This window comes from Lichenostomus cassidix, chromosome 1Aa, assembly GCF_008360975.1.
Source record: "Lichenostomus cassidix isolate B80296 chromosome 1Aa, HeHo_3.0, whole genome shotgun sequence".
In the NCBI taxonomy this organism is placed as follows: domain Eukaryota; kingdom Metazoa; phylum Chordata; class Aves; order Passeriformes; family Meliphagidae; genus Lichenostomus; species Lichenostomus cassidix.
In genome coordinates, this window is record NC_139480.1 from 21,531,529 (window position 1) to 21,547,753 (window position 16,225).

Sequence of the window (16,225 nt, forward strand, 5' to 3'; positions counted from 1 at the left end):
CTGATTTTTTATTGTTGTCTTCACAATAATTTAAGGAATTCAGGCATTCTTTCCACCTTGACTTGACAGGTCACAAATATAAGTGATTTAAAGGGTGAGAGAATTGTTTATGTTATGATCAGGTGGTGCCTTATCCCTCCTAGATGTAAATATAGTGCAGAAAGTTAATGTTACAATTTAGAAGATGTTCATAGAATCCTAGAACAATTCTTGGAACATTCAGAAAGTTCCAAGAAAGCATGTTGTCTTTCTTCATGTCATTTTACTACAATTTTCTCAGTTCTAGAAACATTGCAATAGTTTTGGGGGCTCTGGAGAAGATACAGGGCAGATCCACCCATAGTGTCAGGTTCAGAAACTCAGGTGAGAAGCAGTAACTGATTTGTTACCTTGGAGCTGGAAGTTAAGAAAGTAACAGGAAGTTTTCAGACACTTCTTTTCAAAGTATGCTGTATGTGGGGAAGTTGTGACTGCATGGCAAAAATAGTATTTGGGAAGTGTGTATTTAATTTTTTTTACTTTTGTCGTCATTTTAATATAAATATGTTAGTAACACCCTTAGGCTAAGACTTTAGACTAAGTGTATGCTTATCATAGAAGTTTATTTTTTCATTATTTTGACTTAAACTTGATGTTTAAAAAAAATGCCAGTGCTTTTGTTTTTTAAAGACCACGTTTTTGTATCTTTAATGCCATGCCTATATGGAAGTCTTGATTACATGATGCTGTTTGTCAATATAGGATGGGGAATCAATCTGTCCTCACTATGCATGTCCTAGGTGTTGCCTGCTGTGGCTTTTCTCACTGTAGTTTCCCTCCCACCTGTATTTTAAAATCACCTTTAGCCATATTGTGCTTCTGGGAAAATAAATAGACAATTCAAGGTGTTGAAATTCAGCAAGATTTGAGTAGGCCTCTTTACTATGACAATAGTACCACTTTTCTTGAGAGAAGATCTTGTCCACTTTTTGGAAGGGTTTGGGAGAGTTATATGCTAGCTGTGTTCATACTGAGATCACATAGACACTTAGGACTTGAAATTTTCGGCTCAAAAGTTAAATTCTTTGTCCAGTTGCAGCCTATTCTTTAACTATATTCACAAGTAACAGTTTATCCTTTGGGGCAATGAGAAAAGGGAAAGGGGAGTTAACATGCATGTTCAATGAAAACTTTACTAGTAAAGATCATTGTCCAAAGAGGAATCAATAAGAAAAGATATCAATGATTATTAAATATTTAATATTACAGGCCAGATGGAATTGGAACGGTATCTGTTGAAGAGAAAGAAAGGTTTGAGGAAATTAAGGACAGACTTTCCTCCCTTTTAGAAAACCAAATAAGCCATTTCAGGTGAGTGTATAATTTATTCAATGAATATTAATTTTTTTCTGGAATAATTTTCTTATGCTATTTAATTTTGGTCTTGAACAAGAGGATGAAAATGAGATAGTCTACCTGCAAAGGAATTTTCAATAGCTTAAATATGGAATAATTTATTTACACAAGTGGTTGCACTTAAAATTTATTTGTGTAATATGTATGTTGTGTTTTTCTATGCTAAAAAAGATAGTGCAAGAGCATAGGCCTTGTTTTTGTTGATAGTTTAAAATTCAAGCTTTGTATAACTCTAACCAAGAAAATTGTCTGAAAGAAAGTGACTGAGCCAAAACTATTTCTAGATTACTATGGATCCATAAAATCATGTGGATGGAGAACATCTTTGATAGATGGCAGCTAAACTTTTCTTGATATCTAATGTAATTTTCTTGGTTTCATGATATCATTCCTAAATAAGCTAAGAGCCATCATGCTCAATGAAGGTAAATCATATTAAGGACTCTCAATACCAGTAGAAGATGTTTAGAGAAGGAGTACAAGAAATGGAGGAAATGTGGGATTTCCTGCTATTTTGTAGCAATTGATGGTTTATGAGACTTAGTATGAAAATGGCATGTAGACCTCCAAACCTGTTACTTTGTCACACTAAGCCAACCTATCTGCCACTATTCTATCAATGTAATCCTTTTAGACTGTATTTATAGAATGTTTTGTCTCTGTATCACCTTATAACAGCCAGTTCCACAATTTAAATAGTTCTGTGTGAAGCAGAATTGTAGTTTGACAGGGCTGACTGTGAGTTTGTTGAATGCCTCTCTGGTTTGATGAGGTTAATGTCTAATATTCACTGGCATCATAGGACATGGGGGATTTTTTTGAGCAGAGAGGACATAGGAGTCTTCACTTGGGACTTCATATCTATATTATACTAAAGAGAGCTAGGGTTCTCCTTGGAGAGTATTCCTTTCAGGGGAAAAAAAAGATCCTTCCTTTCCTTTAAGAGTCTTCCCTGACACATTTCCTCTTTCCTCCCTACTATGGGAATAAAGAGCTCTTGCAAGAGAAACGATACAGAGCAGCATAGAACAGAGTGCTTCCTACTTTCAGGCCATCACATGCATGAGACTAATTACAAAATATATAGATGCATAAATGTATAATTTCCCTTTTGAGGTAGAACAAATAAAAAAACCCATCATGTCTGCTAACCTAGACATTAGATTTTGTCAATGAGCTTAGGCTACATCAGTGACCATAGAATCTTTCTGTCTCTGGCTTTGCTCTGATTTTAAGCAAATTTAAACAGCATTAGATACTCCTTCCTCAGAGCAATTAAATGTGTCATTCAAACATAAAGGACTTCATCCTTCAAACGACTCTAAGGCTTGCCTTAAAATCCTATTTAATCAATACAGACAAACTGTGCTCTGCCAGGTGAGGAGTGATTACTATTTCTTACTGTGAACAAATGTTAGAAATAAAAAAAAAAGTAGATGAAATGTCTGAATTTAAACAAGGATACTAGCATAATACTGGAAGAAAGAAGAATAGATAGTGCCTTAGAATCTGATTTTATTAAGCATATAAAGTCACAATGTAGGACATCCTGACAAAGCATTGGAAGTAACATTTTAAATAAAACCTCGACTCGAGATACATATAAAAATCACCACTATCAATAAACAAAGAATAGCCTTGGCTGTCAGATTGCTTTCTTAGGAAAACATGGTATTAAAACAACTCCATATTTCAGTCCATGAAAATTGTTATGATAACTGTGAAATGCAGAATATTTTGAAAAATACATTCAACAGTGAAGACATATGCAAAGTATGCACTGAATTTCTCTGCTTTGGCCTCACTGTCCTTGAATGCCCTATGTTCCTTGCCATCAGGCAGTCCCACCATCTCCCAGGCTGGTTTCCAGCTTCCACTGTCCTTTCCACTGTCAGTTTGAGCATCCATGTTGTTTATTTGTTATATTCCCTAGAATATTTCAGAGACTTTCATGTCATCCATGTTTAGATAACTTTGATCATTGTTTGTTTGTTTGTTTGTTTGTTACCACTTTGGTTTCTTAATTTTGACATGCATTTTGCTGCTACTTTTTTGAATTTTACCTCAAGCTGCTTGTAGGTTTCTTGCTTTTTTTTATTGCATTTATAAAGTTTTTACTTGCATTTTTCAAGTTCTTCGTTTTTTCATAGATCCCATTTTGAAATTGTATATACATGTGCTAAATGTACATGTACTGAATTTTCTTGGCCTTTTCTCTTTTGCTACAGTATTACATTGTATTGTCTCATGATTATTACAATGGAGCACCTCTTCTGCTCTGCACCTCTCAAGTTATGTCCTCTTCACATCTGAGACTGAATCCAGAATAACATTGTTTTTTGCGGATCTTAAATTAGCTGCTTTAGGAAGCAATTCAAACCTCAGCCTCAAAATATTGTCGTTATACCTTGTCCTAATGAGACATCAGTAAAGTCTATATGTCTAGAGTTGAAGTCTTGGATTTGCAGTTCCTCTAATCTCCCTTAACATTTTGTAATCACGCTGATTAGTATAATTAGGGGATCAGTGGTACAGACTTTCAAGGATCATCAGCACTTTCCCTGTAGTATGTTGGTACTTTTCTAAGCTTTGCCCTCTCTCCACTGCTTACTGTTGTGTGCACTGGTCAGCTGTCATGGGCAGTTTAACTGAAGAGTGCATGTCTCTTTCTGCCTGTTCAGAGCAGCACTGAACATTTGCTGTGTCCTCCTAAGTCACTAGGTCACACCCATCTGCAAAAGATGCTCTCCCTTGCCTGTCAGCTGACCCACAGCTTCCAGTTTTAATACTCCCCAGGACCTTTTTAATTTTCATTTTCACTGCTGTCAGCCTGGTTCCATTATGATTAAGATGCAGTCAGCCCATCCCGTGCTAGTGGCTGTCATCTAAAGCAGTTCTTAAGGTACTTACACCTTTCCTCTCCATCACCTTGTCCACCCACTGAGACTTCAGATCTCTGCCTGCCTCTCAAGCATCAAATGTGGAAGAGACAATATTTCTGAGAAGGCTATCATGAAGGTCTTGGACTTTAACCTCTTGCCTGGCTGTGTGAATTTTGTCTCTGGAGTCTTTCTGGAGATAAAAGCAAGTAAAGGAATTCTCGCTGCAGGAAATCCTGTTTTGACCTCATTTAGAAGGCTTTATTTTGGCTGACCAAAATATAGATCTAAAATTCACTGATCTGAATCCTTTTATCATTAGAAAAGATTTGACTAGTGGAAAACATTAATGTAGGAGGCTACCATTCTCAGTGAGTAATAATAAGAAAAAAATAATCTCAGCAAAGTAGAAAATCCTTTTTCCCATTGGGGATATCCCCATAAGATTTTATAGACAGGATTAAGACAGGTTACAGTTGTCTGAGCATTGTAGTCTCATTGACCTGCTATATTGCATCATTCAGTAGACAAAACTAAAAAACAAAGCTATTGACACAATCACCTTTTAATTTACATTATTTTAGAAGTGGGTATAATTTAAGTTGTAGATTATAAAATTTAAGATAAGTGCTTTTCTAAGGTATTTTTAATGTTATAGAAAAAATATAGGATGTCTTCCAGCATTTATATCTCTAGAAATTAAAATATCCGACATTTTATCCTTGTCTTTATCCAGTTTTAAAATAGAATACAATATACAGAATGCTACTTCACAGCTCCAGTAGCTGTCATGGCTACATGAGAAATAGTACCTCTTTCCAGGATGATGACAATTAAACTCATCAAAGACCTTTAAATCCTTCATACTTGATAAACTGGAAGTGATGCTTCATGCCATTTAGTTTTTTTCTGCATTTAGGCCTGAGATGCTGGTAGCCTGATACTGCTGTGATATATGTTTACTCCATGCTAGACTATTGAAGAGGCTTTCTGCTTTTATTAGTACTTCGGGTATGGGAGTCTTCTGCTAAAATAATTTAATTCAAGTTGTATACAGATACATCTTAAAGTAAATTCACAAAACAGATTTTATAATTCTGGTAATTTTATGTTCCTTTTTTTTCTTTTAATATTTTTTAACTTTCTTTTTATTTTTACTTTTTAAGATACTGTTTCCCTTTTGGACGTCCTGAAGGAGCTTTAAAAGCCACACTTTCATTACTTGAAAGGGTAAGTTTGAGAACATATTTTAAATTCTGCATAACTACTGAGCCTGCATTTTTCTTTTGCCTTCAGGCTGCTAGAAGCAGATTCATGTCTTCTCAGGTATTATACTACTGGTTTTAACTGCTCACTGGAAAGTTTGTTGTTTTTTTTCTTTTCCTCATAGTCTTCCACAGAGGCAAAGGGCTGTTTTCTGTCAGGCTTATTTACTGAACTCTCACTTCAAGCCACTGACTTGTAGTCAGTGACTCTGTTCCATTTTAATTTAACACTTACCCAGAATTACCTCTAAAGTAGTACAAGTCTACTCTATAGCCCCCTTTCCTGCTGTCTGTGCCTTCTATGCTGCTGATATTGTCTGTACTCATATGTAATATTAAAGACCTTCTATATAACTCAAATAATATTCCATAAATGCATAATCTGAGTAAATTTAAGAAGCAAAAGCTATACGCAGCAAATCTGACATGGGCCACGATAAATGTAAACTCCTGCCCATCAAATCCTCTTGTATTGACTGGAAAGGAGAATACTTCATAATGATACAAGCATCTCAGTCAACTCTGTGGAAAGAGGACTTTAAATTCCAGCAGAGATTCCAAAGGGATTGTATCAGCAGGAGCCTGATGAAGGTATGAATTCTAAAAAAGCTTATATCCCAGGCTGTGTTTCTTTGCCAAAGTCTGAGAGGTTTGGTCCTGGCAAATATTATATCTTCATGGATATAATATTTTATGGATATATATGGATATAATGAATCAATATTCATGGATAGAGATTCTGATTTAGCAAACCTATCCTATGTTCAGAAAACACATAGGGGGTCTGAGGATATATATTTTACTTCACTTACAGCCTCAGTGATTGTAGTGCCATGTAGGTTCCTTTATGCTTTATGAAACATCCATTTTCTCTCCCTGTTCCTGCTGTTACAAATGGCAATGGTACTCTAACTGGTGGTCAAGCAACACTGCTGTCAGTCTTGACTGGGAATAAATGTGCTTTCCTACATCTATGGATGCAGAATGGGTTAGAACCATTTTGCTTTACCTGTCTTTGAAAAAACTTTTTAAAAATCAAACTGAGAACAAAAGGCTTTGAATGCTATATATTCACTTGTTGATAACCCAGAAGGTATGAATTTTAAAAAAGCAAGTGAACACAGATAACACAGGTAAGTCATATTTGCATGAAAGTATTACAGAAGACTGCTTTGCAACAGTATCTTCCTAATAGCTTCTCTCTCGCTGAACCTGTTTCTTTTTCTACCACATCCTTCCCCAGACTATATCTCTTGCTCCCTCCTTCTAACAGTAATTTTTAGATACATAAGAGTGTAGCTTGTCAGGGGCCAACTTGAGAAGTGTTTTTTAAAGGTTGTGAGTTATCTGAAATTTTGTTACTAACATCAAAATGCGATAAAAACATAGGGAGTTTTGCTTACACCTTCCTGTTGAAAGTTAATGGAGTACAGAATTAAAATAAAAACGCAAGTGAATTATCATTTTTTTTTAATATAGTAATCCAGAGTATATAATGCTGCATTCATATAAAGAGGTATAGATCCTTGATGTACCTCACTTACAATAGGTGAGGTAACAACTCACATGTTTTGAAAACCTTCATATGGTCTGTTCTGCTATTTGTTCATAAGAAAATCTGCTTGAAGTTCAGTGTTTTCGCTGCCCACTATAGATGATACTTTTTTCACAGCAAGGACATGTTGAATTTGAGTAACTTTACCCTGTTGAAGAGTCTATGAGTATGCAATGGTGGAAGCTTTTACACAGGTGAGAACCTAGCAAAGTTCCACAACCACAGCTTTAGTGGTAACCATGATCCAGCCTGTCCGTGGAATGCTCTTCTTTTACTGGTCTTGATGTCACCCAAAGACTGATTGGCCTGCTGCAAGATGCCAAACAGTGGGGATATATACAGCATAAACAGTCAAACCAGGGTTGAACAGAAACCTTCAAATAAAAATATCCAGCTCTGCCAGCTGAAATAGTTCCTTTTTTAAATTCTGCCTTTAATCATTATCAGATCTGTAGTAACTTTAGGATACTTTTATCCTTTTCCTGTGGGGTTTGGGTAATGATTGTAATGAAGTGGTATAATTGTCTCTGACACAGGTTTTAATGAAAGATATTGCCACTCCCATACCAGCAGAAGAGGTGAAGAAAGTGGTTAGAAAATGTCTGGAGAAGGCTGCCTTGATCAATTACACTCGACTTACAGAATATGCCAAAATAGAAGGTTAGTACAGCAATCAACTGCCAAAGTGGCTGTAAAAGCCAACAATGCCTATTAACTGCATATTCCGTGAGCGGCCTTTTCCCTTTCCAGAACAAACCCCTTCCACAGCAAGGGGAAATGTCTCATTAAAATCTCAGCTGGTGAACTGTGGAGCTTTTTCCTATTCATTGCTTTAATATGCCTCCTGGGACCCTGTTTGAATGAAAGACTAGGACTTCCTAATTTAAGTTGCCCTTTGTTCTTACTTTTGAGTTCTTCATAAACCTAAGAGATTATTTATGGGTTATTTTTTATTTCTTTAATTATTTCTAGTTTTTAAACTACTGAAAGGAAATTCTTTCCTTAACAGCAGTGTCACTGCCTTGAAATTTGAAAACTCTGTGTAGAAATTCTTCTCTGAAGTATTTATAAAGCAGACAAACAGATAAATGCTATTTATTTTTGCTGCCGTATTGTCAGATGTGTAATAACAATCTGATGATTAAAACCTTAATTACACCTGATTGAATGGATTAATGGGACAAAATAGTAGGTTTGAAGATAAGCAGAAGGGTTTCTGAAAGTTTGGTATGTTCTATAAAATATATAATGAAATTAATTAAATTTTGCTTAAAAAATGGCCAGGATGCACAATGTCATTTTACTATTTGTAAACCTTATGTAGAACAAAAAGGAAGTCATAATAGGCCAATGCCTTTTCAAGACAGACTTTTATTCTCCATGAAGTACAAAAAGCTTGAGATACTCCTGTCCAGATATATTCAGGATTAGAAAGCTGTGTGCACTGGATTTTTGGAGCTAGAGGTAATTACAGGAAAATATTGAAGTATGAATTCTGTTTGTAAAAAATACAAATTTTATGCATATTAATTTTTTAATACCATGAATTTCTAGCAGTACACCAGAAGAAAATTAGTTAGCATAAGAGCAAAAAGAAAAAACCTCATATATGTAGCAATATTTTAATGCCAACTTTTCCCCCATTTTTTATTTCTGCTCAAATTCGCTGAAAAACATGAGTTAACTGATCTCACAAGTGATTAACAAAAGACCCATCTCATCACTATAGCAACCAGTATTATATCATGGAAGTAACAACATGAAACCATCCTAGTAACCAGTTTATCATAATTAATTATGATATCATGTTGTGTTACAGGAAAAAAAAAATGAATATTAAATGTATTCTGGAAAATGAAAAGAAAAAAAAACTGTTTTCCTTATTTTTTATCTTACTGTATTCATGAAGGGAAATTTTAATGCTCAGTATTTATGTCTTGTATCAAACCTGTTGAAAAAATGAGTATAACAATAGAAGAATTTTTATAACATGACAAAAGCCTGCAAAAGATGTCTGAACTCACTGACAATAAAATGGATAGGAAAAGTTTTTTGCCATGATGTAAATACATCTTTTCCCAAGATTTTTTACTATATCCCAGAGAATTGTGGGACTTTCACTGCAAATAGCAAAGTTTACACTTTGGAATATTCACACTGTTAGCACTGACTAAGCTGGAACAGCCACACGAAACTGGCGCCCATATTTCAACTTGCAGATTTCTTTTTGGATTTATTGCCTTTTGGTTGGAACATAACTAGATTTAATTAAGTAGTTCTACCTTCATGTAGTTGTAAACTTAAAGAACAATAGATCACTGCATGTATAATGAGAAATAGGTGAAGTACATTTCTGAGAATAAAGTACTGCTTGAAAATGAAGGGCTTCAGTATCATAGCATCAGAAAATTTGATGCCCTGGATTTCAGTAGCAATGAGACCTGTACTGGTCTCTTTTGATACTCTGGTCATTACAAGCATCCTACTTTTGTACCAATATAAATGTAATATTTTTCAGCAACAGGTTCCATTCTGCTTCTTCATATTTATAGGAGCATTATTGTATCTGTGCAATGAAATTACATTCCTTTCTTGAAAGTAATTTATTTTAGTGTTTGCATTAAATGCTTACTCCTCAAATTGCATACAGAAAAAATATAGTCTTTATAACATTACTGATGTCCTCAAATATGGCTGTCATACACTTTGGAGATTTTTGTCCATTGAACATTTCTTTAGTGAACAATATATCAGTCAGTCAAAATGCAACTATTACAAGATAATATGAGCTATAGACCAATAGCAAATACCTAAAAAGTGGAGATTCAAAGAAGGTTTTAATACAAATAATATTCTCATATTCTTGCTTTCTTGTATTCTTTTAATATTATATATGTGTCTAAATTCTCAGGCACAGTATGGATGCAATCTCAGTGCCTGAGCCTGAAATAAAGACTATATAGGACTAGTAAATGCAAATATATTACTCAAAATCATGCACCATTTCTCTCACATGACAAAACCCATCACTCATTTGATGTACTCAGGATTTAAAGATGATTTAAACTCTTTATGTGGTATTTGTTCTTCCCTAATTAAATTATATTAGTTTTATTTCTGTAATGATGTTTCTCTTTCCCTGTTTTTTTTGTTTTGTTTAGCAACAGTGGAAAAGGACTCAGGTGACTACTATTTGTGTGCATGTCTGCATGTATTATAGATGTAGTGTGTTGTGTCTGTTGTTTAATTATTTGTTACTTTTCTTGATTTGAACAATACCCAGATACTGACCAGAGCATTTGTAAACATTAATTTTAGTGTGGTATAGTCCATGTATTTACATAGTTAACTATGATGTACCTGTGTATTAGCAGTTGACTAGCTTTCTGTTTCAGAATATCATGAAATCGTAGTTTCTGTGAAAGGGGTATAACTAAATGATGCAGAAAAGTTTGATTTTGTTAAATTCAAAATCACTTTGTGTATTTATAGAAATAGAATTTCATAGTAATCTGCAAAAATTGTATCTGTTTCATAACAGGAGTGCTGCATTTATTAGTGAAGTCTTGCTAGGAGAACTAATCTTGTAAAACTGATTTTAAATTTATCTGCTTTGCCTTTGTTTAGGGATATGTTTATTATTCTATTTGTAGCTGAGCGTTACAAGGATGGTAGTTCCTAATTTCATGAAGCTGATATGGTGTATATTCTCCAATAGGGAGACAGGGAGGGGGTTTTGCATTCTTCCGTCCAAATATTTAAAAATCATCATACAAGGAGCACAGCTGAAGTAGTATTTGCATCTGAGTATAACTGGCAGCATAGAAGTATGAGGGGTTGTGCATACATATACTGGGAAATAGAGCTGTGCACTGCTTTGTCTCACCTGATATACGTACCCAGAGGAAGACTGACTGTGATGCTTTGTGGGGTTTCACAGGTAATATCTACCACAATTATAGGAAGGGGCATTGAGCTGGTAGTACTCTTGTGCTTGGATGAATTTTCCATCTGGAGAGACAGACTGACATGATAACTACAAAGCTTGCATGAAGGTAGTCCAAGGAGGAGCTCCTTGCCAATGAGTGGCTTGAAAATTACTAGCAAATTATTAAAACTAGTTTTTTTAACATCTGTGTTCATAACTGAAGAGTCAAAAAATTCCACTGATTTCCAAGGCTTCCACTGTTTTTTTGTTTAAAAGCTTTAAGTGCCCTGTAAATAGGAGATCTATTCGTAATTTTTTAAAAAGAGAGCAGGCAATGCACTAGTGGTATGGACATTCATGTCACAGTCTGTTAGGATGAGTTGATGGGAGCTCACATTGCTCAGATGAGCTGCTCACCCCTCTGATAACAGAGGGAGGTTCCTTAAGCAGGGGACTCAGAGAGCTCTGAGGGTCCTTCAACAATTTCTCTGTGAAAGGACCCATCTCACACCATGAAACACAAAACACACTCAAGACAGTTTCCCTTCTAGGTAAAACACCTAAAGCTAGATAGCACAATATTCCATTTAATATTTTTACACCTGTAGGTGTTAAAGAAAATATCTCTTCAAACTAGAAATTCAGAAACAATTAATTTACATTAATTGAAAACAATTTGTGAAATGTGAAATGAGAAAACTTTAGAGGTTGTTTCCTTTGACCTTTGCACTCTAAGACCTCACCTGTGCACTTTTATATGATGTGCACACTTTTATACAATGTGTATCATCTCAAATACAAATCTTCCTTGTGCCACACCCCTGTTATTCTCAGTTTTTCTCCTGCTCTTTATGTCAGAAATCCAGACCATTAGGCACAGATTACATAGTTACAGGCACTGGAAAAAAAAAAGGGAAATAAAAAGTACTGTACCTGATTTTAGTCATTTTACATTAGGTTTATGCATGCTTTGAAAGAAACCATTGCCCTTCTTAACACAGGGTAGCAAAGCTGTCCCTTAAGTGACCTGGCAAATAACTAGATTAGAGAATGGATGAGAGGAAAGCCTATCACATACAGTGAGTAAATGGAAATTCACTGTGTGAGTTAGCTGAAGCTAGAGGTTTATATGCTGTATTTATAATTTTGTTGCTTAATTAAATACCAGTTCTGACTAAAAATGCAACCGAAAATAATCTGAAACTCAGGAAAAATATTTTATTAGAAGGAGTAGAATGAATGTGTCCACTGGAATTTTGTGTACCACTGAACACAAAGATGGTATACTTCTGATGCAGAAGATAAAGCCACTGAGAGGAATCCAAATAAAATGAAATTTTAGCCTAACTAACAGGGCCCAATCTTGTTCCTGTTGGTGTCTCTAGCTGGACTCCTACAGATTTCATAATGAACTTGATGTACAATATGCTTAGCTCTATTACCATATATTGTATTTTTGTGGAAAATAAGGAAAAACTATTTCTAGGTATCTGTAATTTACCCTTTAACATGTGCACTAGATACTGTATAGTGAGTCCTGAATTACAAGAGTGTCCTTGTGAGGTAATAGAGAGGTGAATATGCAAATTCTTTTTGATTTGTGAGAATCCTTTCTAAGCAGTGTGGTTGCCAGGTTCCCAGGTTTATTTCCCAAGTGCTCTCATTTTCACTGTCTCAATTGAACAAGACTCTGAATATTTTCCCAAAGACAGTGGTTACTTTCTGAATAGCAAACATGGTGGTATAAGCAGCACTTCCATCAACAGTATTTGTTTACAGTCAGGATGACGTTTTATTTAGCATTCCCCTGTCATTGTACTGTTATGAGTATAGAGCAGAGTTTTTTAACAAAAATTACATTTCCCATGGCAATTATATAGGGTTCAGCATGTCATTCCTTATTACATGTACAGCTGATTTTCTCATGGAGTAGCTAATCTGCTCAGTCAGTGTAATTACCATTATGAAGAGAATAGCAGGAAACCTACTATTATAATTTTGAACTATATCTAAGAACTCTCATATAATGCCCATGTAGTTTCCAGCAAGGATTTATAATTTGTCAAGGATATGAATCACAGCACCAGTATATATCTCTTTTTAAGTATGACCCATTTTCATTGCAGCATATGTTGCCTTTGAGACTTTGCTACCGGAAAGTACTTTTTAAATAATTTTGTGTATGGCATATATTCATGTCTTATTCAGTATTTAACTTACATTAACTCTTTCCGTAGATAATTTTGAACATAAATTGACCTTCCAGATTCTGAGGCCAGAGACAAACAGCATTCTTCATGTGCATTTTGCATACTTCCAGTGAGAAGCCTATAGAAATTCACATGACTCCCTCACCTGTTTTCTTCAAAAAAGATGACCTTTTTTATACAGACTTCTTATTTTTTACTTATATTTTATACACATCTATACACACACAGAATAATAAATTGCATTATTTATTCCTTCTCAGAAATTAATGTTTTTCCCCATTTAAATTCATTTGAAATCTGAATGGTTGAGGACTAATTACTTCTTCTATTGCTGCTGTTATTGGCTGAGAAAAGTCAGAAATTTAGACATAAATACATTTTTAAGCACAGGGGCATTACCTTGGTGTGCAGATATAAAAGGATGGGTTAGGGATTAAAGTGGTAAATGGCTGTAAAGCAAACAGCGCCGTATCTGTCATTGTCTGTGGATAGTATTTTCTGAGGCAATAGACAGATTGTAAAGATTTGAATTATTAGGCAGTTTTCTTTTGACTAATTATTTTTGAAAGACTGTAGTAATTCAGTATACTGGGCTCCTTCTGCCAAACAGTTTGAATAAAAGGAAGAATAAATTCCATTAAAATTGGAGCAAATAATTACTGTGTTGTGTACAATTGCTCAAAGACAAATCCATTGTCATCTCAATATTTGTTTCTATGAGAAAGGCTGCCAAAGGCTGAATAAACGTTAACTCCAAACAAGAGAAGGTCAGGAGGAACTCAACAGTTTGCTGGGTTTAAGACATCGGTCCTTAACATACTCATTACATACAAGTTTCTAAAGGAAGGGTAGTATGTAAATGTCCTCAAGGCTCAGAAGGATCTGTCTGGCTTTAAAAGAACACTACAAACATTATTGAAGCTGAGAAGGCAAGTGGAGAGAGTCATTGTACCTGGAGAGGACTTGATTAAAGCTCTCCATGCATGTTCATTTCACCAAACAAACAAAAGTGAGTGAGTTGCACAGCAGCTTAGCACCTTCTTGGTCTCTGTTGTGCAACTAAATGGAAATGAAGATATAGGCAAACATCCCTGATTTCAGTTTTGGAGGAGAGGTCTGTGAAAGAATCCCTGGATTGGGATCTGTGAAAGGGATCGTGTGAAAGGATCCCTGCATCCTAATACTCCCTTGTAATCGTGTCGACATCCTCCTTTAGCAGTAGGACTGAGTCACTTTGTCACTGTGCTTCCTTTTCCGTCCCCTGCTTCATCCGCGTGAAGGTCATTTCGAGGCCTGTTTTCATTATAGGTGTATCATCACCTCACAGTAAAATTAGTTCCCAAATTTTAGCATGCTAACCTTGTCCTGTATCCAAAATGAGGGAACGATAAGTTCATCCTTCATTAGAATTTCATCATCTCCAGTTCCTCCATGCCCTATGATGCATAGGCAAGAGTTTTATACTCATGCAACCTAGGCTTTGATAACCCTGTCTCAGAGTAACCTCCTGATCTTCATTTTCATCCTTTCAGGAGTGTTTCTCTATTAAACTTTGAATTCTCCCTTCTTGAACACTGATGACAAGAACTGTGCGAAGTCATCCCCATGAGATGCCTTGCTCAGTACTAGCAGTACTGTTATACCAGAAACATTTTATCTAATATATTCAAGGAACTTGAACTACTCAAGGAGTTCTGATGTCTGTACCATGCTGTGTCACACAGCCCTTGTGTGAAAAGTTAATTCAACCCAGTCTTCAAAGTTTTGATATTTATGAGCTGACATATTCCCAGTTCATAGGAAATGTTTATTGCTGTTCATGTGTCAAAAAGTATTACCCCTTTTTAAAATATTTTAATATGTTTTTCTTTAAATCTTTAAGGTATTTTAATATGTTTCTCTCTACCATTCTTTGGAATTATCTAAATTTTGTTACTGAATCTGTCTATTACCTGTGTTTTACAGCATTGTCATTGTGCTCCTAATATTTATTCTAAAGTCCCTGGTGAAAATATTAAGGAAGCCAAAATGAATCTTCAACAAATCTCTCAAGAATCCTTTTTTTTCTCTTTCTCAGCACTGCTTATTGCCTTTCACTAGAGGCATCTTCTTTATCCCCCACACAGTTTCTTTTTTAATCCTCATTTTCTTCAGCTTAACTGGTAGTTTTCCCATGAGGCACAGTATCAAATGCTTTATTAAAGTCAGAATAGATGAGATCTACTGAATTTCTTTTATACAAAAATATCCTATCTAGAAAAGCTACTGTACAAGTCTAGTTCAACCTACCGTTGCAAATCTGTGTTACATTTTCTTCTATTTTCTGTTCCTTTTATGTCCTCAATCGACAATTTCTTCAAATTTTGTTTCAATTAATAATTTTCAGTATCTCTTTTCTGTTCTCCTTACCTGCCAGCATTAGATTTCTTGTTGTCATTTTTCAATAAGTCTCTGAAATTTAGAGGCTTAAAATTATTTAGTTTTTTAAAAAATAGTTTTTAATTAGCCTACAATTTCAAGTGCTAGTTTTCTCTCCATCTAATATGTGAGTTATTCAAGTCTCTTTATTCATGAAGCCTTGCAGTTTGCCATTGTTGTTATCTCTGAGTTTTATTCCACAGTACCAGGAAGTGCTGAGAACATTAGTTCTTTCCGCCTTTGAAGCAAAATTAGAAGTGAGGAAAAGGAGGACACTGCTTATGTCAGTGTTGCCAAAATCAGAATATGAAGAATCATGGATTAAGTACTTTAATGATCAGCTGTAAAAAATTAGATTTTTCCTCTGCTTTTACCTTTTTGTTATTTCTGTGCTTTTCCATGAGCCAAGATGCCCTCTGGAAAAAAAAGAAAACCAAACAAACAAACAAAAAAAAACCCCAAAAAAGAAACCAAAAAAACAAACAAAAAACCCCTCTGTGATTGCCTCACGAAGGTAATTCCACCGAATACTGTGATAAATTTTAAAAACCTGAAAATATTGTAATGTGACTCAC

The 16,225-nt window shown here is 35.0% G+C and overlaps 1 protein-coding gene across 7 annotated transcripts in view; it reads left to right on the plus strand.

The window, feature by feature from the left end:
• Positions 1 to 16,225, plus strand: part of CADPS2 (calcium dependent secretion activator 2) — a 285,481-nt gene that overhangs the window by 202,448 nt on the left and 66,808 nt on the right. For 5 of the 7 annotated variants that reach the window (XM_085042221.1, XM_085042198.1, XM_085042176.1 and 2 more), the window contains exons 14-17: positions 1,249 to 1,350; positions 5,441 to 5,504; positions 7,631 to 7,754; positions 10,256 to 10,276. In XM_085042221.1, the coding sequence (XP_084898347.1) occupies positions 1,249 to 1,350; positions 5,441 to 5,504; positions 7,631 to 7,754; positions 10,256 to 10,276 (311 nt within the window). The remainder of the gene's footprint in view (positions 1 to 1,248; positions 1,351 to 5,440; positions 5,505 to 7,630; positions 7,755 to 10,255; positions 10,277 to 16,225) is intronic. The other 2 variants (XM_085042190.1, XM_085042215.1) reach the window with 1 other exon arrangement.